At 36.9% G+C, this 25633-nt stretch overlaps 1 protein-coding gene across 3 annotated transcripts in view; it reads left to right on the top strand.

The window, feature by feature from the left end:
- Positions 1-25633, top strand: part of CNTN3 (contactin 3) — a 371507-nt gene that overhangs the window by 315243 nt on the left and 30631 nt on the right. For all 3 annotated transcript variants that reach the window (XM_077128680.1, XM_077128682.1, XM_077128681.1), the window contains 7 exons: positions 2022-2197; positions 18567-18684; positions 19616-19774; positions 19874-20023; positions 21470-21540; positions 22568-22802; positions 25113-25228. In XM_077128680.1, the coding sequence (XP_076984795.1) occupies positions 2022-2197; positions 18567-18684; positions 19616-19774; positions 19874-20023; positions 21470-21540; positions 22568-22802; positions 25113-25228 (1025 nt within the window). The remainder of the gene's footprint in view (positions 1-2021; positions 2198-18566; positions 18685-19615; positions 19775-19873; positions 20024-21469; positions 21541-22567; positions 22803-25112; positions 25229-25633) is intronic.

Consider the following 25633-nt stretch of genomic DNA (forward strand, 5'->3'; position numbering starts at 1 on the left):
TAGAGGACAATCACATAGGGACCTTGAAAACCATTGTTAGAGCTTTAGCTTTTAGTTGGATTGAAAGGTGGCGCCAGTGCAAGGTTTTGAGCAAAAGAATGACACTATCTAAAATATGCTCTTAAAGGATTATAGTCCTTTAAAACAGACTTCGGGGAATCAAGGGCAGAAGAAGAGGTCTCTGGAAACCACTACAGTCAGCAAGGCAGAAGGTGATAATGACCCAAGTGAGGGTGGGGTCAGAGGAGTTGATGAGAAGGGATCAGATTCTGCACATCAACCCAACAGCATTTGCTAGCACATTGTATGTGAAGTCCAAGAGAAGGAAAGGAGACTGGAGAACTGGGGGTTTCTGAGGACCAAAAGAAGAATGACATTTAAATCAATTGAAATGGGAAAGGCTGGTGCTTGGACAGGTTTGGGGAGGAGGAATATCAGAAGTTCAGTTTGGGGCATAATACGTTTGAGATGTTTACTGTGCTCAGTTTCTACAAAGCAGACTCACGTACGTATTGTGAGTGACAAAAAAAAAATTAAGATTTTATGAGATGATACTACACGTTCATGGTGGGCCAGCTAGCTATTCTGTCTTCACTCAGGACTGAAAACTTTGGTGCCCCCACCATCTGTCCCATCACCATAAAAGGGGAAACAGGACAAGGAGAACTACACATTAGTTCTTCCAGACTTCTGCTTGACAGTGATACATATAACTTATGCTTACATTCCATTGGCCAAAGCATAGCATTTGACTATGCCTGAGTTCAAAGAGGTTAAGAATTTTCTTCTAGTACCTGCCCTAAAGGAGAGAAACAGGGAATCTTTACAAACAACTCTAGTGTATTTCCCGAAAACCCAATTTGTATCATCAAGTAGGTAGTTGGATATGTGAATCTGTACTTAAGAGAGATCATGGAGGGATATGCACACCTGTGGGAGTTGTTAATATATAGATGGGTGTTTGGAACCAAGGGACTTGGTTCCAACCAAGAGAGTTGGAAACAGAGAATTAATAAGACCAAGGACTTAACTGGAGACACTCCAAACATTAAGCGATTTGGAAAAAGAAGAGGGAGCATAAAAGGAGACAGAAGCAGAGTGACCAGTGTGGTGGAAGAAAGTTAGCAGAGTGTGGTGGCATGGGAACCAAGTAAAGAAAGGGTACTAAGGTGCAGTCAAGGGTCAAGTGTAGCAGACGCTATTGAGAGGCCAAGTAAACCAAGAAGAACCATTCACCATGGGTTTGGCAGCAAGGTGGTAATGGTGACCTTGATGAGAGCAGGTGGTTTGGGGGAGTCTGGGCAAAATCCTGACTGGAATGTATTAATGTGAGAATTTACCAGAAGAATTGCAGACAACCCATATAGATGTCTCTTTTGAGGATTGTTGCTGCAATGTGGAGCCAAGAAATGTGCAGTAGCAGGAGGAAAATGGGTCAAGACAATTCACTATAGATGGGAGATCTGTAGTGATGGCAGGGATAAAGAAATGAATATCTGGACATTTACACTGGGGAAAAACAGACATTAATTAACATTTTTGCCTGGTACTTTTTTGTTAGCTATTTTAGCCATCTTTTGTATAGTCTTTCAAAACCGCAGTAACCTTAAATATGTGGGTTGATTTAAATTTTAATGGTATTGCATTTGCCAGTCATTCAGAGTTGGTGAAAACACAATGGTTTTTCTTTTCGTTCATGTATTTCCCAAAACAATAAAACTAAGTCTAAATTGGTTTTCTAACAGTCTTATAATCCATGTTACAGCTGACTTTGATTATTAAACTTAAATACCCTATAAGCATAGACATCCTAATTCCTATAATAAGACTTTGTGGATCCATTGAAATATGTTATATCTTTACATCAACATCTCTATTTCAATCATGTTAGACTTTTAATTATATCAATGTATGTGTATATCTATATCTAGACAAGCACACAAACTAAAACGTAGATGGACAATTTTTTTCATCACAATAAAAATACAAAAGCTTCACATAAACATTCATTTCCCCACTAGAACCAACAAGGATAATCTTGGCCCCATCCAACATGGATGTCGCGGTTGGCGAGAGTGTCGTTTTGCCCTGCCAGGTGCAGCACGACCCCCTGCTAGGCATCTCATTTACCTGGTATTTCAATGGAGCCCTCACGGATTTTAAGAAAGATGGATCTCACTTTGAGAAAGTCGGTGGGGTAAGTGCTGCTGCTTTCTTCATGTTTTCAAACCACATGTGGCTGTGAAACACTGTCTCTTAAGGAACATCTGGCATATGGGCGATACTCAAGAAATATTTGCTAAATGAGTAATCCAGGCATTCCTAAATTCTGTTTTGGTCTCTCTTTTTTTTTTTTTTTGGTAATTACCAGAAAGTGAGCACATATATCTTAACCTTTATTTTATAATTTTAACTAAAAATTAGTTATGTTGTATTTATCTCGAACATACTGCCTGAAGCACAACTTCTCCAACATGGCTATTTGGGGGTGAAGGAACAAAGTTTCTCCAATGCCACCTGGAAAAAGAGAAATGCACAAAACAGTTTATATTTAGTTGTCTTCCATTCATCATTCACTCAATCAGGCACATGGAGGCCCTGTTGCTATTTAAAATGTAATTGGCATCCCAGCGACCATGTCCAAATCTACCAGTAGATAGACTGTAAGTTAGACTGAAATTTAGAAGAAGACTAGTAGGAGTCAAACCAAGATATGAATTAAAAGGTAAGCAAATATTTAATAGACAAATGTAAAAGGAAGGGGGAAAAAAGGGTAATAACAAATGTTAATTTCAAATAAAGAATAATTCAAGACAAACCTTCAGAATGAAAAGAGCAAACCTATTTTGGAATCCCACCATGAAGATATAATTTTCATAAACCTTAATACTCTAAATATTATACTATTAAAATACATCAAGTCAAAACTGAAGAGAAATAATGAGGAAAAAAATGTTACCCACAGGTGAGAGCTCCCCCTTTGACTACCAAACAATCCATTAGCCACAAATTAGAAAAAAATTAGTATTTAATAATTAGATTAAGTAGATTAGATTTGATAATGAAAGAAAACAAAGTAACATACACATAAAAATGTAACCTATAAATAGGAAATACATTCCTTTTCACAGCCTTTTAAAATTTAAGAAAGAAAAAAGACAAAACAAATATATAGAAAGGAGGTGGAAGAATAAATGGTTTGTCAAAAAGTAGTAGAGAGGGGCCACGGTGGTTCGGTGGCAGAGTTCTCATGTGCCATGCCAGGGGACCCGACTTCGGTTCTCGGTGCCTGCCCATGTAAAAAAAAAAAAAAAAATCTTAAAAAACAATAGAGAGGCAGGGATTAGGGAGCCATTGCTTAATCAGTACAGAGTTCCTGGATGATGTGATGGGAAAGTTTTGGTAACACAACATGGGGAATGTAATACCACTGAATTTTACACACGGAAACGTTAAGTGGGAAATTTTGAGTTATATATATGTTACCACCATAAAAAGTTAAATTTTAAAAAAGCAAGGAAACTATCACTGAATAATAAAGAAAGTAAAAATTCCTGGGGAAATATAAACTATCAAAATTAATAAGAATCAGGGTGGTGCGACGGTGGCTCAGAGGCAGAATTCTCACCTGCCACGCCAGAGACCTGGGTTCGATTCCCGGAGCCTGCCCATACAAAAAAAAAAAAAAACTAACTAAAATTAATAAGAATCAGAAAAATTTGAAAACCTAAGAGACACATCATCATGAAAACTTTTCTAACCAGTTACTCCTAAGAAAAGGATTCTAAGGCTAGGCAATTTTACTGTAAGTTTTTTCAAGTTTTTAGGAAACAGATAAATTCTGTTTTAAAAACCACTTGACCACATAAAAAGAATATCTCAAGTAATGTGCATACATCATACCACAACATCTAAAAATAAACATGACATTCTTAATGGGTACTAAAAGAGACATTTAATTAAATTAATGACCAATTTCTGACCTTTAAATCCGTATTAAAGTAGGAATCGAACACACTTTGTTTATATCCTCTGCCCCAAAGAAATGACTTTAAATGAAAGTACCAGAAATACTTTCAATAACAAGACAAAGGTACACACAGATATCCTTACTATAAAACCATTTGGATATGTTTTGGTCAATGCAGTAAAATAGAGGACAGTAATAAAAGGTTTAACTTCAGAAATAAGGAAATAAAATGTTATTTATTTGACGATAATTTGATTCCTAGCTACTCAAAACCCAAAAGAATCACCACTAAATTTCTTGAGCTTCATTAGAATTCAGTCAACCACTTGAATACAAGATACATTTACCAAAAATAGTAGCTTTCTTACATATCAAAAAAATCCACTAGAAAAATATAATGGGACAAAACGACTTCCAAAAAGATAGAGCAAATACATATTCATAAGTTGAGCAATAAATACATGAGGTCTATATAAAGATAAACAGTGTTAATGCAACCTTGAAAATATCTTCTTCTGATTCCCACTTTTATGGGCTTATTACAATGTATATTCTTTTAATTACCTTTCAAATTCAGCCAATATTTTGGATTTGGACAAGATATAAAATCCATAAGATAGTCCAAGGGTGAGCTGTTTAAAAACTTAGAGTATTACCACAAGTAGTTTTTGCAATGAAAGCACACTGCTTGGATAAGTATTTAAAATCCTCATATAGTTCACATAGTTTTGTATTGCAATGCATCTGGCATTTCTAAACTGTTAGTCCTCATACCCAAATAATTTTATAAAATAAATCAAGTTAAAATGACCACTTTGTATTATTGCACACAAAGGATCACTTTCAAAGAAACTCTTTTCTGCCACTGAGAGCTGGAAAATCCATCAAGTCTCAAGCCCACGAGTCCCTGCTGTAACGAGAGTGAGATTGTAGCCTGTAGGAGATAAATCATACTGAAGTGAGCCAGGTGAATGAATGGCAGATTGGTTGTCACAGCTAAACTCTTATTGCTTCCAGTGACTTTTATCCACACACATTCTAATTCATCATAGATCCAAGTCCACAAAATGTTTGTAAAGCTGTACGGCTTCACTCTAGACACTCTTCATTGTGAAAGGATTTGTACCTCATCGAGTTTATCAAAATATATCAATTTAAACAACCTTAAAACATACAGTGCCTACATTGATGAGTTAGCTTATTAGGGACGTCAGAACTGTCCTACAATATACCTAAAATCGTACTAAAATCAGCAGGCCCTAGATCCAGCCTACAATTGACTTTTATTATCTTGTATTTTGGGCTATTACCTTCCTTTTTCTGTCAATGGAAGCTAAGTAAGATCTATTTGAAACTGGGAAAGAAAGATGTTTTACTGAAGTAAATAATGGACTCACCCTCTCTCTGGCTGCATACATGGTTTGAAATTCTGTTTATTCAGTATGGATATGATAAAACACCACCATAAGAATATTGCTGGGCCTGTGTCTCTTATAACTTTGCATGTGTGAAATGTAAGTATGTCTGTGTGAGTGCATACACTCTGACTACATAAGCACATTTCTATATGAAGCTATTTAGACACATATATACATGTAGTTTCTGTATATTATCTTAGACTGCACAGTATTTCCCATGCAGTCTTTCATTTAATCATTATGAGTTTGATATCGCCTTTACTTCTTTACTGTTTCATTCCACAAATGTTTACTAAGCATCTACTGTGTGCCAAAAACAAATAGATTCCTTGCCTGCATACAGTCTAGTTGGAAGTTGTAGTAACTTAATGTGAAAATAATTCAAAAATTGTAAGGAAAGTGATAAATGGGTTCTGTGAAAGCTTATGAAGTCAGAGGGAAAAGGAATGCCTGAGCGAGTGATAACTCGGCTGAAATCTGAAGGATGGGTAGCAGGCATTTAAGCAAAAAGGAACAGCTGATGTTCAAGACTGCAGAGTGGATTGGTTCCAAATTGTTGGAGCTTTTTTGAGCTTATGGATTTCCCAAAAGGTGTATGTTTTGAAAAGTAATGAGTGAGTATTGAATGCCTACTATTACAATTCCAATGAATTAGCTGAGTGGGAGTTGGATTTTCTATTATTTAAATCACCTCTCCTCTCAGTAAATATAGCTCTAACTATCGACCTCTTTAATCACTTTCCCATTTACCAGTCTCTTCACTCATATCTTTGTGCTTATTTCAAAACAATATATATCCACGAACATAGTGGGTGAGAAACAAGCTGGCTCTCTAGGTATTAATGTGAATGGAATGCTGCAATAAATAGAGCGCTGGTATATGATTCCCTTTTCATGCATCAGAAAAACCATTTACTTAAAAAACCATTAACTTAATTGCCTGACCTTAAGGGTAATGTCATGTTGGAGAGCTTACCTGTTTGCACTGATGGGAAATGATTAAGTTACTAATGGGACAAATCAATAGAAAATATTATGAGCCATGAACTACCATGCTAGAAAAGAACAGAAATGGCAAGTGAGAGCATTAATTTATGAAATTTCACAATCCAGATATCTGACTTTTGTACTGAAATGGCTTTATGCCTCTTGTAGGACCTTATAATGCTATGTGACTCATAAGCAGTTAAGGTATATTATAGACTCTAATATTCCAACCTCCAAACCTCTCTTACAGAAAGCAGCAGTCTAGCTCAATATTTGTGAGTGTTTTTTGGAGATTCTGCAATGGATATTTTAGTATCAAACTACTTCGGATTTTTGTTCCCCAACACGCAATTTTTTAGCATTAACTAAAATGAAAGGCATTGTATGGGTTAAAATATTATTGGCAGCTTACAATCCAGCTGATTAATTGCAATTATCTACATTACATGGCAAAGATGACTATTGTTTCAAATCAAGTTCAATATCTAAGAATTAAAGTTAGAAAAAGAGCTAAGTTAGAGAAGAAGATTCTTGCTGGGTTGGAGAGGAGGCTTTCAAAACAATTAAGAAAAGCTAGAACTTTTATCAGTGTGAATACAGACGATCAAAAGTAGAAATGCTTACTGAAATCACACTTAATTGTAGCAAGGTACCTAAACATCTTGTGGAAATGGTGGTGGTGGTGGTTTCCCTTTAAAAGACCACCCTTTAATATTGCACAAGATCCTAATACATGATATGCATATACAATTTTAAAAAGAATTTTTGTGAAATGAATATAGTTGAGTTGTCCATCAGGTGTTTTTCAGCTTTACTGAAGTCTAGATGTTAAGGCCACAGGACAAGCTCAGACTTACTTGACTTTGCACCTGCTGACATCTAGACTGACAGCTTTTCCCAAGGCAGTGCAAACAAGTCTGCAAGGGAGACAGACCATGTGATTTTGAATTCACAGACGTGAGTGAGACCAATACGATATCTGCTGTTAGTCTTCCATGACTCACCAGCATTGAGACACCTTTTAATAAATTTCTTCAGAATGACACTTTTCCTCCAAATCTTAATCCTGTCTTGTATGGAATCGTTACAAATGAGAAGATAGAGAAAGATGAAAATAATTTTCTTAACCTGGTGACAGAAGGTGACTTGCAAACGTTATGAAAACAAAATACAGACTGCCTCAAGAAAAGTAGACAGATAACACTATTTTTTTTCCCGGAGCCAAAGGAATGAAACTTATATTTTCATATGTCAGATTTTTGTCCTACGTGTTTTATGTGCTCAGTGAGCTAAGTTCTCATTTAGTGTCACTGCAGTGAATCCTTCACGTACACATTAATTCCAGGATGTTCTGGTCATTTTTTACCTCATGGTATTGGCATCCACTTCTGCAAAACTGCATCACTGGGCAATTGGTAAGAGTTAGGTTTTCTTTTTTCTGAGGGAGGGAGAGTGTGGATTGTTCGGTATTAATCTTAGAACATACTGAGATACCACAGTTGGGCTCACCCCTGCTTTATCTATTGCAAAATATAAGCTATCTCCAGATAGATACTGATGTGTTTGCTTGTGCCCCTGTGACTGTGCATTCATATATACATGCATATGAGAATCTAGATACATTTATTTACAGAAATTTAAAAATCTCTATTAGTTCTGAGAATCAAGAATAATTCATTTGATTTTACTTCTGATTCCTTGAGCTCCTCCAAAGTATAAATACCCACAACAGATACTTACCTGCAACTATGATTTGCAAGCTAAAAAAATCTCATCCCTGTAGGCTAATGTGTGGATATAACTAGCAGTTGGTGAAAATAACTAACTGTTTTTAATTTTCATTTTGTTTTGTTTGGTAGAGGTGGGGTGGATGGTGAGGTTTATGAGTATATCCTACATGGGGGACTGATGTCAAAAATGGCATTAAATATAATAAATCTAATATATGAACAAGTAAATCACACCAAATGCAGAGGGAAATGGTATCTGCTCATTATAGTTTTAACTTTTTCTTGTACTGGCTTATTTTTTTTAAAGAGCTTTAATGAAATTGAATTCACCTACCTAATGATTCTCCTATTTAAAGTATACAATTCAGGGGCCTTTGTTTTATTCACAGAATTTTGTACCCATCACCACAGTCAATTTTAGATCATTTTCATTAGCCTGTAAAGAAGCCCTAACCTATCACCCCATAATCCCACCTCTGTCCAGCCTAGGAAACCACTAATCTACTTTCTGTCTCTGTAGAGTTGCTTATTCAGGCCATTTCATATAAATGGAATCATGTAATATGTGATCCTTCGTAGCTGACTTCTTTCACTTAGCATAACGTTTTCAAGGTTCATTCATGAATTATTAGTACTTTATTTCTTTTATTACCAAATATTATTCCATTCTGAATAAACCACATTTTGTACGTCCATTCGTCAGTTGATGGGCATTTGCATTCTTTCCACTTTTTGTCAATTATGAATAATGTCACTCTGAACATAACTGAAAACTTTTTGGTTTTCTTGGGTATATGCCTGGGAGTGAAATTGTTGGATGATGTGGTAATCTGTGTTTAACCCTTTGAACCAAACTGTTTTCAAAGAAGCTGCATCATACTGCATTCCTCCCAGCAATATGTGAGAGTTCCAGTTCCTCTACCTCTCCACCAACCCTTGTTATTATTTTTTATTATAGATATCTTAATGGATGTGAAGTGAAATCTCACTTTGTTTTTTTATTTTAATTTTTCTGATGGCTAATGATGTTGACATTTTTTCATTGGCTTATTGGCCATTGTAGGTCTTCTTGAGATAATGTCTATTGTTTACCCATTTTTTAATCGGATTATTTGTCAGGCTGGCTTAGAGTTCATGTTCCAATTTCAGAAAGACAATAAGTTTACTTGATAAAAACAATTCAGATCATTTAATTGACCTGAGCTTGAATAAGAAAGTGAAGAATAAATGGTTAATTTGGGGCAATTTAAACTCAGAAATCAGGAATTTTAGGATGGTTGCACATTCTTATTATAATATGCACTCTAATTTTATAAATAGTTTTGCTATACTGAGTCTAAACTTTTAAATCATGCTCTTTACTAGAAAGATGGTCTATTGGATAGTTACAATTGACATCAAACTTTACTTCTTTATCATTTTTGGTATGACTTTTAGATGAAAAATCCAACATTTCTGAAATATCAGAAAAATGTTGGAATGTGTCAGTCTGCATTTCTAATACAGATAATATGATCTCTTTGGGAACAACTCTCCTCGGGCTCTCCTGAGCCCTTTAAAGTCTTTCTTTGACCCACGAGCTACAGATATGAAATGAAGGGTGTCTAGACCAAGACTTTATTTTTGTTTTGTTTATTAATTTTAACCTCTTTTGAGCTGTAGGTACAGGCAGCTCAAATTAACCCTGCAAGTATGTATCTTGTTGCATAAATACCCCAAACTCTCTCTCTCTCTCTCTCCCCCTCTCTCTCCCTCTCTCTCTCAGATCTCTTGATAGAAGGAACCCAAGGAAAAAGCAAAGGGAAAAGAAACCCTTTTAGCTAGTCTATATGGGCAATCATCCAATACAGAGGCAGGGTGAAGGGTGCAGAATGAATCTGAAGGAGTGTGGCAGATTGTGTTTTCCAAAGATGGCTTCAGCATTCTCTCCTTACAATCACATCTTGACTCTCCTCCCCACTGAGTGGTTGCTTTATGGTCCTTTCCCCCTTGAAACTGAACAGATGTTTATGGCTGCCATGACCAATAAAGAACAGCATGGATGAGACTGTATTTTAGAGGCTATCTCACTAAAATACATGCACTCCCACCTCGTTCCATTGGCACAGTTGTTCTTGGAATCCAGACACCATGGTATAAGGAAGCCCAAGCCAATTGTGGAAAGTCCACATCAAGAGCAACCAGAGTCCCCAGTTCCAGGGTCTGGCTAAGCTCCCAGCCGACAGCCAACAACTTGGCAGTCATATAAGTGAGCTTGCCAGGTGCCAGACAAGTCACCCCATCTGATGAGACATGGAACAGAGATGAGCTGTAACATAAAATCTGCTATTTTAATCATTTTTAAGTGTACCATTCCGTGGCATTACTTACATTCACAGTACTGGGCTGCTGTATTAGTCAGGGTTCCCTAGGGAAACAGAAATGAATCTGTAAATATTATAATGTTTTATAAAATTGTCTCATGCAATTGTGGAGATGCATGAGTCCAAATTCCATAGGGTAGGCTGCAAGCTGGAAACTCCAATGAAGGTTTTCAATGAATTCCCTGGGAGAAGCTGGCTAGCTAAAGTAGAGATGAAAGTTCTCACTTCTGACTTCTGAAATCATTTCTTTTAAAGCCTTCAACTGATTGGATGAAGCATTGCTCATTGCTGAAGGCAGTCTTCTCAGTTGGTGGTAGATGCAATCAACCATAGATGCAATCAATTTAATGACAATTTAAGTTCACAAAATGTCCTCACAGTAAAAATTAAGCCAGTACCTGCTTGATTAAACAACTGAGCCCCATTACCTAGACAAGTGGACACATTAACCTAACCATCATAGCTACCATCAGCACCATCCATTACCAAGACTTTTTCATAACCCCAAACAGAAACTGTGTACCCATTGGGCAATAACGCTCCATTTCCTCTACCCCCAGTGCCTGGTAACTTCTAATACTTGCCATCTCTGTGAGTTTGCTAATACTAGGTATTTCATACATGTGGAATCCTTCAAAATTTGTCCTTTTGTGCCTGGTGTATTTCACCTAGAATAATGTTTTCAAGGTTCATCCACATTGTAGCATGTATCAGAACTTCATTCTTATTTAGAGCTTTTTACTACATGCAGATACAAAGTTTTTTTATGCATTCACCTGTTGATGATCACTTGGCTTGTATCCAATTTTGGTTATTGTGAATAATGCTGCTGTAAACATTGGTGTCCCTGCTTGTAGTTATTTGGCCTATATAATTAAGAGTAGAGTTGCCAGATCAAATTAAGCCACTATATTTGGCAGTAACTAGTTACATAGCAATAATAATTGAACCTAAGGGTAAACATATGTTTAGCACAGTTTGGTTAAGTTTCCGGGAAAGGAAGCCTTTTATTCCTTTGTATCAGTGGATTCACTTGGGAAGTCATGGACACACCTAGCAGCCATTTTCCAGCTCTTGCCTACCCCCATATTCTTTTCTATTGTGTGCAGATGTTTCAATATGTTTCCATCCCACAGCTTGAGGGAGTCATAGGTCTAATGAAAAGGCCTACGAGCAGCCCCTGCTGTTTCTCTGGCCTGGAACTTTCACTGGCAGTATCCCTTTCTGTGGGGTGTATAAATCTCCTGCTCTAAAACAGCACAGATTTGCCTCTCCTCTCCATCAGCAAGGGGGGCTTGTGGAACTGCTGTCCGCCAACTCTGACCCAAGCAATTGTTGACCTTCTCAGAGACCAGGCATGATGAGAACATCTTCCCCTGCCCTTTTGGACCCTTTGTCTGTGTAATTAATAAAGGGGTCATTTGATCAAGTTTCTGTTGTGCCTGAGCCTGTGTTCCCAAGACTCACCATGTAACAACTCGCTCCACAGATTTCTTTTCATATGTACCACTCCTACTGTACTACAAGAGTCAAATCACATCCCTTCTGTGAGAATTTCTCTGTCCCTTCACTCTACTCTCAATATACGTTATGCATCCAATATCAGGATAAAGAAAACAAAAAGATTTGCTCTGCAAGTTGAATTGTTACTCAGGGTAAGCTTGTTTGACTGAAAATACTTTCATTCTGCTCAAGAACAATTACATCAATCTAGAGTAATTTTCTGTGCATATCATTAAAAATCTTTCACCTCATTGAAGTATTAGAGTGACTGATGTTAATATTTTTTAAATTAAGATGAGTACTCCAAGGCAATTTAATATCAAGGGAAACTACCTTATCCTTGGCACAGAGTTAAGTATTTCCACAAATACTAGTTTTCTTCTCTAACCCAAAGCTGAAAAAAAAAAAATATAAGGAGAAATGCTGTTCTCAGTTTATGAACCCAGCAACATACAGGCTCACATAATGACTACTTCCTGTGTTTAGTAATTGCAGAATTTTAGAGTTAGGGGAGATCAGAGTGCTTATATGGAGCCTTTTATTTCGAAGAGGAGAAAAGGGGAAGAATGTGAAAACTCACAAGATTTAACAGTTCTTGACTCTAACTGCCCATTAGAACCACCTGGAAGGCCTCCTCTTTCAGGTTGATTTAATTGTTCTGGAACTGTGGACTAAGCATTGCTGCTATTAAAAAAACACACAACCAGGTGAACTATTGGACCTACTAAGCTGAATGGCACAGTGTTTTCCAAAGCAGACCCAGGTACCCAGCATACAGTACTAACAACATAACATGAAAAGACTGTTCTGCTTTCAGTTTTGTTTCAGTCATTTCAGTTATATCAAGGAGAACGGTTCACTTTGGTGTTAGGATTGTCATGCATGATTCTATAATACTTGCTGATCTCACTTTTTAGTTAAGAAAGAAAAGGCCACAGACCTAGAACCTGGGACAGCGTCCACCAGCTAGAAGTCATTGACATTGTTTTCTTCTCACTGTATGCATTTTGGCAGCTGTCTATGATCTTAGTAACTCATTTTCCATATAAGATAAACATACATTTTCCATATCAAATAAATTTGAGCTTAAGAAAATAAATTGATTTAAGAAAGGAAATAAGTAAATAATAGAAAAACATAGTGAAAGTGTGAGTCAAATGACCAAAGTGTAGAAAACGCTGGGTTAGGGTTACTGAAAGAGGACTAGATACCCTAGAGCCCCAGTTTCAGTTAACTACTCCATCAACACACCGCATTGCCCAGAAGAAAAAAAAAGCCCTAGTTTTTCCTCTTTGGTGAAATATAAAAGCCGATACCTTTAAGGCAATTCAGGCGTTTGACACAACCTAAAGTATGCATGAAATGCCTTCAGCCAGTTCATGGTTTTTAATGTGTCAATCTTTCAAAACAATTTTGCAATTGTTTTTTGCAAGCCAGGACTCTAACTCTTATTGTGGAAACGTTTTTCCTGTTTATTGGTACTAAAGACAATTGAGCAACTTTTGAAATTAACAGATGCATTACTACCTGCCTCACTATCACTTGTTCAGACAGCCAAATGACAGTAGAAATTGTTAATCAGTCATAAAAGTTGAAACTATTAACAGTGCTGGGGCCTTTTTTAATATTTCAATAGCTGTCAATTGTATCTGTTCTTTGGGTCAGCAAAATGTATTTCTAGTGAAGATGACTTTGTTGTAGCCAGTTTGGGTTGGGGGGAAGCAAGGTTTAATTTGATTGGTCGGAAATGTGGATTTGAGTCATGTCCACCATTAATTCCTTTGAAGACCTTGACTTTGACAAACACCAGCCGAGTTCCGGAAGGACTCTGCAGGTTCAACTGCTTTCAAGGCACCTGTAGATGATTTACATGCAGCATAAGGGTTTGGGAGGATGATAGGATGAATAATGAATATTGGAAGTGGTACAGTTACAGGCTGCATAAAATGATAAAAAGGAGAAGGACCACCTATTCAACCTTGCCTTCCAAATAGCCGTCAATTTTTTTTCCCCTTAAACTGGAAAATTATGCTTCTTGGCATAAGCATTTACACTGAGAATGCTTACTAGGGAATATGTGTTTGCTGATAATTTGTCATACTGAAACTTTATGTTACATTAGTTGTGATCAAGAGATTCCCCCAATTCTGAAGTTTATTTTATTCATTGATATTTAGCATATGGTAGATATTACAATATACTTTTGACATACCTGCAATTATAATGATATTTTGATTGTAAATTTTTACCTAGCATGGGTTATCACATCATGCAGTATTTTCTTTCAGTGCAGATTTTTAAGTTACGGCAAAAATTCTCTTAGCTTCATCACCTAAGAAAATGTGGGGAAAAAGTTAATAGGTCGCTCTTCTGTTTCATTTTATGCACACTGACTAATCCCTTAGCATTTATTTCAAAGATGATTTGGCTTGTAAATCTACTTACTGTTTATACCTGTAACAAGTTTTGAAAATATGCTTTTTTTCTTTCTAGGAGAAAAGTTTGTGATTAGATTGACAAATAATTGCATAATCCAGTGATTCTAGCAAAACTTAAAAATTGCAAAAAAGAAAATACCAAAAAACAAAAGTCTGCGAACTGTCTTCAAAATTTAAATATGCACCCGAAATCAGCTACAGTGAACTTTTCATTTTCTGATGGCTGATTAACAATTTTTAAATTAACTATACCTCTAGCATCCATATACTTCTCCATCCCCTGCCCTTACAGCAGCTATCAGACTTGGATTACTCGACTGTGTTCTCTCCTACTTTAGGCTCTTCACACATACATGCGTGACCTAGCATAGACTGTTTTTCTTTACCTTCTTTTCCTAGATAATTTCTACTCGTTTTGCAAATCTTAGCTCAATCAGTTCCCTGAATCCCTAGAAAACCATAGTTCTTCTAGGTACTTTGAGCTTTTATTATGTGTAGTTTTATATTTATTTATATAGTCCTCTCATTAACGTGTCTTTGAACTGCAACATGTCTTTCATGAACGTAAGAACTGTTCTTTTGTCCTCACTATGGTTTCCCCATTGCCTTGAGTATAATAGTTGCTTAGGAGTTTTTAAAGGAATGATCCTATTTTTGGAAGATATTACATCTGAAAAAGAACTTAAATTTGTATGACTTAAGGAAATATGTTCCCCTAATTAAACTTCTGTGTAACCCATATGAATAGTTCCCTCCCACTGCTAGATGCTCTTTTTCCAAGTAAATCTGAATAATATCATAGACTTTTTGCTATTTCTTGACTTTTTGCTATTATTCATGTACATTTTAATTGATGTTCTACATAATACCAGAAAATGAACAAATCCCAGTTGTATGAGGCAACAGATTTTTCACAAAATGAACATAACATATGTAACCAGCATCCAGATCAAGAAGTAGACATGACCCAATACCAGAAGCCTTTATCATGCCTCTTTCCAGTCACTAACTACTCCTCCAAAAGTAAACTCATCCTAGTCTTCTAATGCTGTACATTGTAGCATGTTTACTTTTTCTGTCTGTATTGGTTTGAAACTGTCATGTACCCAAAAAAGCCATGTTCTTCTAATCCAATCTTGTTAGGGGCAGACTTATTATGTGTGTGACCTTTTGATTGGGTAGTTTCCATGGAGATGTGACCCACACAATTCAAGGTGGGTCTTAATCCTTTCCTGGAGCCCAGTATGAGAGGGAGCTGATAGAAGCTAAAAAAGAAAACATCCTGGGGAGAAGCAAGAAGGATCCACAGGAGCTGAGAGAACCTCTTGAAACCAGAAACCAGGAGAGAAGGACAGCAGATGTTGCCATGTGCCTTCCCATGTGACAGAGGCACCCTGGATGCCAGCTGCCTTTTCTCTGAAAATTACTGGTGCCTTAATTTGAATATTTTCATGGCCTTAGAATTGTAACTTGTAACTTAATAAACCTCCTTTGTAAAAGCCAGTCTATTTCTGGTGTATTGCATTCCTGCAGCTTTAGCAAGCCAAAGATTATCTGACTTGCATCTGTAATATTTTTTAGATTTAGCCATGTTAATGCAGGTATTTGTAGTTCATTCATTTCCATGGCCTAATAATATTTCACTAAATGAATATCCCACTACTTATTTCTCTATTTTACTGCAAGTAGACTTTGGTTTGTTTAAATTGTTTAGCTGTTTTGGGTAGCAGCTGTAAGCATTCTATAAGGCATTGTTAATGTCTTTTGGAGGACATGTGTATGCTTTTCTGTAGTGTCTACTGAGGAATGGAATTGCTGGGTCATAGATTAAACATATGTCCTGCCTTAGTGGATACTTCCAAATAGTTTTCCAGAGTGGTTGTACCGATTTACATTCCCATCAGCAGTCATAAGAACTCCCCTTGCTCCATAGCCTCAGCAGGACTTGAATAGTCCATCTCTGTCATTTGGTCATGATTGTAGGTGTGTGCCATGTGATTTTATTTAATCTTTGTGAAATAAACTCTCAGAACTTATGAAAATAACTTGGTCCACATGTGTGTCTCTTGTTACCCTGACTTAAATTTGCATCCTAAAGAGTAGGGACCAAGTATTAAACACTTCTTTACCCTTGAGTGAATCTAACATGGCAGGTTGCACTTTTCTTAAGACAAATCATGACTCTATTCAAAGGCAAGAGTTGAGGTGGGGTAAAGAAAGCATTAGAAGAGAAATAATACACACATATGATTTGTTGAGAGAGAAAAAATTAAGGAATGTATTCCTCTTAAATTTTGTTAAATTTTGTTTTCCATTCATGTATTTTTCCAATCAAGTCCAAGTTCATGCTGAAGATTTTTTTAATTAAAAAAAAAAAATCAATGGTTCCCACTGTCTACAAGTCTTAGTTAATAGCTTCTTTTTCCCACTCTATGGTATAAAAAGATAATTAAAAGTTATATTCCCCCGATGGTTATCTTGACTACATTTCAAGATGATTTTGATTTTATATAATCTAGCTAAATTGGATTAATTGACTTATTTTCACACTATGAGGTTATATTTTCAGAATTCACAAAAAAAAAGAATATGCATGAGTTGCTTGTAGTAGTTTTTCTCTCTCTTCACCCATCAGTACCAAAAGTGACCAGAATGATAAGTCCAGTATCAAACTTCTCTTACTCTGTGAAGAAACAAAACCAGCCCCAAAACAATAGCAGTCTGAAAGATATATTCAGGTGATTAAGTACATATAGTCAAGCCCAACTGCTTTTAAAATAAACAAATAGGAGGCAGGCAAGAATAATAGCCTCACCCCAATTCTTTAATAACATTTAATGGTAACCATTCTTACTGCACTGAAAATAAAAAATTTCTGAGGAAATGATAATCAACCTCCTGTGAGTATTATAGAGCTCATAAAACCTGAAGAGTTTCTAAAGGTCAGCAAGCAATGAAGTTTTTGTTCTGGGGATAAATTTCCAAACAACCCTGAGGGAAAGGAGAGAGAGGGGGGAAAAAAAAGTTTAATTGATGAAAGTACTGTGCAAATTTAACTGTTTCTGAATCATCATTTAATTACAACCATCAATCACTTCACATCTGCCTTTTTCCAATACTCAATAAATTTAGTCTAAAACCATACACTCCAACCTATTGAGAAAATATAGCCCATTAAGAATCCTAAGGATGAAAACAATATTTAATAAATTACTCTATAGAAGATCTTAGGAAATAACCTGAAAGTGGGATAGCAGAATCCATTTTTCAACAAATACAACAAAAACCCAAAAACAAAACTATTTTTTCAGTTAATAAGATAAGCACTCGTTGCTGCTTTCTCTGTACGAGTTGAGATTTTTCACTAAGTGATGATTTTCAAAGGGCTTTGCTCTCCAAATCATTTTATTTCAATCTGTATCCTTACTACTGTGTGAAACTGTCCAGCAGTTAGTTATTTTATGAACATGATTTTACATTCTTTTAAAATGAGAGCCATTTCACATTGGGCTCTTAGAAATACATTTGCTCCTTTAGTTGGCACTTGGGGATCCCAGCAAATGTCTTTATGGGCGGCTGTTATTTTTAAGAGTTAAAGTGTTTTAATTTCTTATCGAGGCATTCATACTGACTATCCCTAAATTCTGTGGCTGAGGAATTCAAAGGTTTGGTTGTTTTAAGCTTCAGTTTGTTCAGAAAACATGTTTCAACCACGGTAATCCTCTTCTCATGCTGTATTTATCTCCCACCAGATACCCAAATGCTTCCCTTTTTTTTCTCAGGCAGATAATTGCAAAGGAGTGGGAACCAGAAGAAAAAATTGGAGCTGCACAGTGGATATTAAAAAAAAAGTGTCACCCTAGTGGAAATGAATAGAGTCTCAGGTTGTCATCTGTGCTCCTATTTATGTTTGAAACTATAAATGCCAGGAGAATGCTTGCCATTTATGTGGCTAGAGAAATGTCATCTGTGGTCACCTGTGGTTTTCAACTTGTTTTTATTTTCATATGTTCTATTGTAGCAATCTTCTGTCTGTCACTACCTGATTTTTCTCTCTAAATATATGGGTTTCATCCTAATATTGTCGTGGGCCACAGCCTTCAAGGTTCTTTGTGTTTTCAAAATAACAGTGTGATCATTACCTGTTTTTCCAACAGAGTTCATCTGGTGATTTAATGATCAGAAACATTCAGCTGAAGCACAGCGGAAAGTACGTTTGTATGGTGCAAACGGAAGTGGACAGTGTCTCATCTGTTGCTGACCTCATAGTAAGAGGTAAACATCTAATGTCTCAGTGTGTTTTTTAACTTTGCATCTTAACTTCACGTCCCTTCCTGGACGGAAGTAATAATGGGTTGGTACATGAGCATGTGAGTTGCAATATTGATTTGGTCTTTCCACCATAGACCAAAGGACCTGACAATTAAGATAGGTGCTAATTCAAAGAAGGGAAAAAAAATCTCAATTCTTCCCCTCAAATAGCTCTCACTATAATTGGCATTCAACAGCTGCTGCTGAGCTGATGTGTTTTTAAGCATTTAATTAACTCTGTGATTATATTTGATATGAGAGAGATTATTGTGTGTGTGTGTGTGTGTGTGTGTGTATACATGTGTGTCTACTTCCAAAGAATCGGAATTATCCAGAATGCCAGAGGAAAGTTGCCAACCTGTGCTACTGTCTGAGCTACTGTCTTAGGGTACAGATTTACTACTGTGCTAAAAATGACTAGCATGCATCATAAGGCAAAAACCTATGGAGATGCACCAGTGGATTAAAAAAAAAAGGCATTGCACTTAAAGGACATTGGATGTGGGAAAGTACAGGAAGCCTGCTGAAGAGATTTCAAAAAGCAAGTGTCATCTGCAATCACGGAGTATTACGGTTTGGGAATTACTGCCTCACATGAAGGCTTAAGATCTAACACAATTGTTAAAAAAAAAAAAAAGTGGTGGTTTTATTGCTATATAAATAGCCTTTTCCCTAAGTGCTTTTGAAATTGGGTTCAGCTGGAGGTGTTGAAGTGGTCTTGTGACATATTCTTCACTTTGGTAGAAGAGGATGACATTTAAGAAATTGCTACCCATATGTAGAAAGTGTCCTGAAAGGTCTGGCCCTGAGCAGTGGTTTTATATAGTGGGTCCCAGGCTCAGAAATGCTGCTTCCTTTGCATTAAACCTACTGTTTGCATTCTTACCTTCCTTAGGTTCACCTGGACCACCAGAAAATGTGAAGGTAGATGAAATTACAGATACAACAGCTCAACTCTCTTGGAAAGAAGGCACAGATAACCATAGCCCAGTTATATCCTATTCTGTCCAGGCGAGGACACCTTTCTCTGTAGGTTGGCAAGCAGTTACAACAGGTAAAGGGGGGTGGTGAATGCCACTGGCACCTATAAAATGGTTTTCAAGTCAAAGCTGGGACACTGAAATATTGAATGCTCTGAAATATTCCTTTGTAGTGCCTGAGGTCATCGATGGGAAAACACACACAGCTACTGTAGTTGAGTTAAACCCGTGGGTAGAATACGAATTTCGGGTTGTAGCCAGCAACAAAATTGGAGGTGGAGAACCCAGTTTACCCTCAGAAAAAGTAAGAACTGAAGAGGCAGGTTAGTGTTTTTATTTTCTGAGTAATGGCTTAATAGGTTTCCTTGGGAGTGTATTTTCAGTTCCATTGGCCCTGGTCTCCAGGCCAGCCAGAGATTGGCCTCAATAATCTGTTGTCTTTGTCACAACTCTCTGACCTTTCTAGTGGCAGAACTGGCCTTATGGCATTTGTCAAAAGAAACACGTGTAAGTGATTCTGTTGCAGTGTGACATTTCCAAGCATTCAATCATTGGTAAATGATTATTAGTGCATGTTGAGTGAATATGTTTTGTCATTTAATGTTATAATTACTATCTGACATAGTTTCCCTGTTAACGGGAAGTGCTGTTATCATTTGTAACAAGCATTGACAAACTGGTAGGATAATAACATTTGAGAGTTCTACTGCTGAGAAATCTCATCCTTCCACCAAGCTCAGTGGATTGATGAATAGGTATATTCTGGCTCCTTATGAGTTAGATTAAGAAAGAATCATTGTTAAAACCATCCATGTATGGCAATTATTAATAAGCCATAGACCTATTTTTATAATTACAAAAATATCCTAACATTAAAACTCAAAATTAGGAAGTATACATAATATCTCATTATTGAAACATTGACGACCTAGAGGATTTCTTTTTCAATAACTGTAATATTAATTAATATTAACAAAGTGATGTTTGGAATAGTATATCACTTGCACAACAGAGCTGAAACAGAAATATGGTTCAGTTTTAATGATGTTGCTTTAATCAGGTTTAACCAAGTTTATGCCAGGTTTCTTGCAAAACAGAGGAAGCACATCTTCCTCAGCACTATGTTCATTTATTCACACAACACGTGTTTATCTAGTATCTAATATATGCCGAGCACTTTCGAGATATTGTGGAGCATGACAAAGACCTGACTTCAGGAAACTTATAATCTAGTTGTGTCATGGGGTTGCTCAGCAAAAAGTTTTCAGTGTAAGCAAGAAATCCCATGCCTGTGTGAGGATTATAAAGAATACCCCAAAACAGAATTTGAGTCGAAGCAGCTCTCGTGCAAAGCAAGTGCTGTTCTGGGAATTCAGCCTCCATTCAGTGGAGTCTCAGGTTGAATGTTCATGCAAAGTTGACTTCCCATCAGCCCTGGTAAATGGCTTTTTTTCTTGTTTTATTAACCTTCTTAGTAGTCAAAAAATATCTTCCAATGGAGTCATTTTTTTTCCTTACGGTTGGAGAGATTTTGAATCTCTTTAAATTAATAGTGTGCAAGTATAAATTTTTTGATGATTCTCACTATATATGTACACGTGTGTATATGCAACATACACAAGCATATATATATACACATAAATATGTATAATGTGTCATTTATCAACCTATTTCAAATATTAAAAATAGGCAATATTGAGTCTTTTCTTTCAAAAAAGTATTACTAAGTGCCAATAGGGTTTCATTCCTCACTCTCTGACTTTACCCAGTTCCAGAAGTGCCTCCTTCAGAAGTCAGTGGCGGCGGTGGAAGTCGCTCAGAACTAGTGATCACCTGGGATGTAAGTGTCTGGGGAGCCTCTGCCTTGTCAGAGTGTTACTATTCACATCATCAGCTTGGTCTCCTGGGTGGTACTGGGGAGGGTGGCTAGGGTTAGGTAATCTTTTCAAATGCCCACTCTGTGCCAACCACTGTTCTTAGCATTTTGCATATATTTTTTCTCATTTCATCTTCATAACGTTCTATAGGTAAAACACTAAGGCACAGAAATATGAAGCAGCTTGGCCAAGGTCCCATGGCTGGTCAGTATAGGGAAGGGATTCAAATCCTGGCTGTGGACTGCAGAGCCCCTGCCTCCAGGGCCTTCCACGCTGCCCAGCACATCCCACTGCTGAGTGACCCCCATGCCGCTGTATGCTTAAGTCTTGCCTCCAGTTCCTTCCTGACTGTTCTTTCAGCCCTTGCTTTGTGTCATAATTAGTATAAATTTTAATGAACACATTTAAGGTCCGAAGATGCCAGAATTATCTCCATAATTTGTAAATGCTAATAAAAAATATTAAGTCAAGAAATTGAACTGGAGTGTCAGTAAGAATTTTTGACATGGCTCAAATGTAGCTTTGAGTTTAATATGTTGTCTTGACATCTTTTTTTTTTAATTTCTTTGTACTTACTTCTATCAGTGTGTTATTTCTTTCCATAAAGTCAACATTAGGGATTAGATAATTTTCACTTGACATGAGAGATAAAGTATGTTCACCTGAAAGTTTATTTTATTATTTCGGAACTCAGATTGGGCTACAAAATGCTCAGATATTTAAATAATCACAGAAGATTCCAGTTTAGTATCTGGATGGCTATATAAAAGAGTGGTATGTAACTATTTAAAAGAAAGTTTTAAAAAAGTTTTAATAAGTAATGACTGTTCCACTGATATTTTAATTCTTTTTTATTCAACTACCCGATGCAATATTGATTATTATTTGATGGTTTTTACAAAAGACCTCGTATTATAGTTCTATTCATTTTTGCCTTGTACACGGTCTCTTTCATTGGCAAAGATGATTTAATGTGTCTTTCTTTTGTAGCCAGTTCCTGAAGAACTACAGAATGGTGAAGGTTTTGGATATGTTGTTGCTTTCCGCCCTCTTGGGGTTACCAACTGGATTCAGACAGTGGTGACATCCCCTGAAACCCCAAGATACGTGTTCAGGAATGAGAGCATCATGCCATTTTCACGCTATGAGGTTAAAGTGGGTGTTTATAATAACAAAGGCGAAGGACCATTTAGTTCTGTGACAACAGTGTTCTCTGCAGAAGAAGGTATGGAAAAGATTATCTATCGGTTCTGATCTAATAAACAAGTTCTGCTCCAAAACGAAACGATTTGGAAGTTCTTTGTAACTTCAGATGTATTTCTTCAAAAGAGCAATGACAGAAGTCATAGTTAGATTCCAAGTCCAGGTCATAAAGATGAACTCTAACATACTTGGAGTATAAGACTCCTTGTTCTTAGAGGACATAAAAATCAATTACGGATGTTTATGAGGTGCTCACCTTGAATTCCATCCTATGCATTAGAGTACAGCACAGACTCTGAGAGTTTTGGCTTCTTCTTGTAGTAAGAATGAAGTTTTCCCTTGGAGCTGCCCTCATCTCAAGATTTGTGCTGGGTGCCAGGGCCTTGGGAAAGGACGTTAGCAGCATGCAGAGCGGAGACCAGACGGATGATGTCCAGAGGCGTGGAATGCGCTTGTTTGGAGTATATCAGTTCCAGCTGATCAGCCACACACATACTCCACTCTGGACCCAATCTATTTTTCTGCCTTTTTTTTATTCCCAAATAGTAAGCCAACTATGCTTTCTTCCAAATCCATATTAAGAAATAATAGAGTGTTAGGGGAATCAATTGCAATTTTATAGATAAAAAACAGCTGAACATTGTCTATTTCATCTGGCTCAACCTAATAAAAATGGCAGGAGCTAACAGATATTGAATGCTTACCATCTGCCAGATATTACTTAATTTGAATTTTCAAATGAGATTTAGGTGTTTTTATTATTCCCCATTTACATATAAGAAAATGGAGCTTGATGAAATACATTAATAAACATCGACATTCCTACAGTAAGCAGTAGAGCCACTATCTGAACCATTGGCATTTGCCCTTAACTATTACAGAGCATTTGAAATATGATTTCAAAGGTTCTCCTCAACCCTTCAGACCTTGTGGTAAATTACAAACGGTCCTTAAAGCTTGTCCAGATTTCATCCCTAAAAATTATAAGCAAATCAGTTTTTTTTTTTTTAGTACTCCCACCCTATTTTTCTTGTCTTCTCTTTCTTCACTAAGTTCTGAGAGAGAAACCAACAGGCATCATAAACTTCTTTGCAAAGGAGACTTTTATATTTATGGCCACACCCTTTCCCAGGAGCTGCTGGTGATTTTCTTTACAAGAGCAGGTGAAGGGTCTGGGAGTGATAACAATTAACCACAAAGTTCTTCAACATTGCCTGCCTTTGCACCCAGGACCCAGAGAACTGGCATTTTGGCTGGGATGAAGGGACAGCCACAGCCTTGTACCCTCCTTTACAGCTCTAACTTCCCCATCCTATCACTGACTTGTCCCCACTGATGATTTGGTAAAAGGTCTCCCTGTCCCAAACACCAGACACTGATTCGGCTTGCCTAAGGAAAAATAAGGAATATCTCAGAAAGGTAGTGGGATATGTCATAGAATCAAGGGAAGATTTAAACACTGCCCCTCATGAACAGCCTTAGTCAGAGCAGCTCGGGGCTCTTAGAAACCAGAATCTTCTTCTGCCTTGCTAGAGCACCAGCATTTGTGTCCTTGGCCCCAGTATGTGCAGTTTCTCCAAACCAAGTTTCAAATTCTCAAGAGACAAAATCTAATAGAGCTATCTTTAGGCCAAGGGTCAGTCTCTGTATTTATCAGCCATGGCCATAAGAACAAGGTCATTTAACACAGAAACAGTGATTGGGGCATCCCTGCATTAGAGCGCTTCCCAGAGAGGGGAGAATCACAGTGAGCCACATAAAGTCCCCAAGAGTTGTTTATCGCAAAGGGCATCTTCTTGCTGTGTAAACGTCTACTTGCATGTCTTTTGACTCCTTCAAAAGAGCATGCCCCTGGAGGTTGCCCCATGTCATTTATGTTTGTATGTCTGGGTCTGAGTTAGAGGAGCACTCATGAAATGCTAGCAAAATAATTTAACTCTGCAGAGCTTGACCTCTAGATAGCTAAAAATTAAGTAGCATCTGTGGATGTAGGAGTTTCCAGACAGCAGCTATAATATAAAGGGGGAAGGAAGAGAGATAGGGTAGAGACAACTAAGGACAGAAAAGGAAGATACCAAAAAGGAGTAACAGGGAAGGAAAGTCCACATTTCTGTGGCTGTTTAACCAGGAAAAAGCCTTAGTTATGATGTCATCTATTCCTAAGAAATAGCATTGACCAATGTCTTTATTTTCAATAAATGGTTCAGATTTCAAATATGTAATTGGATATTTTATATTTTTCAAAGTGTTTATTTTTAAAATAAGCACTTCAGTAGATTTTTAAATCAGCTACTAAAATTATAATTGTATTTCAATTTCTGTTTACAACCAGAGCCTACAGTAGCTCCATCTCAAGTCGCTGCAAACAGCCTGTCTTCCTCAGAAATTGAAGTTTCGTGGAATGCTATTCCTTGGAAATTGAGCAATGGACATTTACTTGGCTACGAGGTAATTGCTTTTGAAATTAATTAGTTCATGTATGTATGTACCATACTGTCCTGTCTATTGACATCTTAGAAGAAATCTTACTTTTGTTGAAATGTTATTGTATTTCAGTGCATTGCCCCATATGATCCTTAGTGGATATTTAATTTTACACAAGTTGAATGAAAATAATTTCAGTGGCATAGACAATTTTTTAAAAAAAGCAAAAAACAAAAGATTGTGAAAAGCAATTGATCATGTATCATGTGAGCCAAGTCTGTCAGATGGGTTAACAAAAAAACTGAAGTTGAAATTGAGCTGCAGTATTCACAGTTATAGGAGATTTATGTCAGTAGAAAATCACCTTCCTCCAGCTCGTCTTACTTCCTTGGGGGCCTTGTTACATTTTGGGGTTCTCTTCTCAGCTCT

This window comes from Tamandua tetradactyla, chromosome 15, assembly GCF_023851605.1.
Source record: "Tamandua tetradactyla isolate mTamTet1 chromosome 15, mTamTet1.pri, whole genome shotgun sequence".
In the NCBI taxonomy this organism is placed as follows: domain Eukaryota; kingdom Metazoa; phylum Chordata; class Mammalia; order Pilosa; family Myrmecophagidae; genus Tamandua; species Tamandua tetradactyla.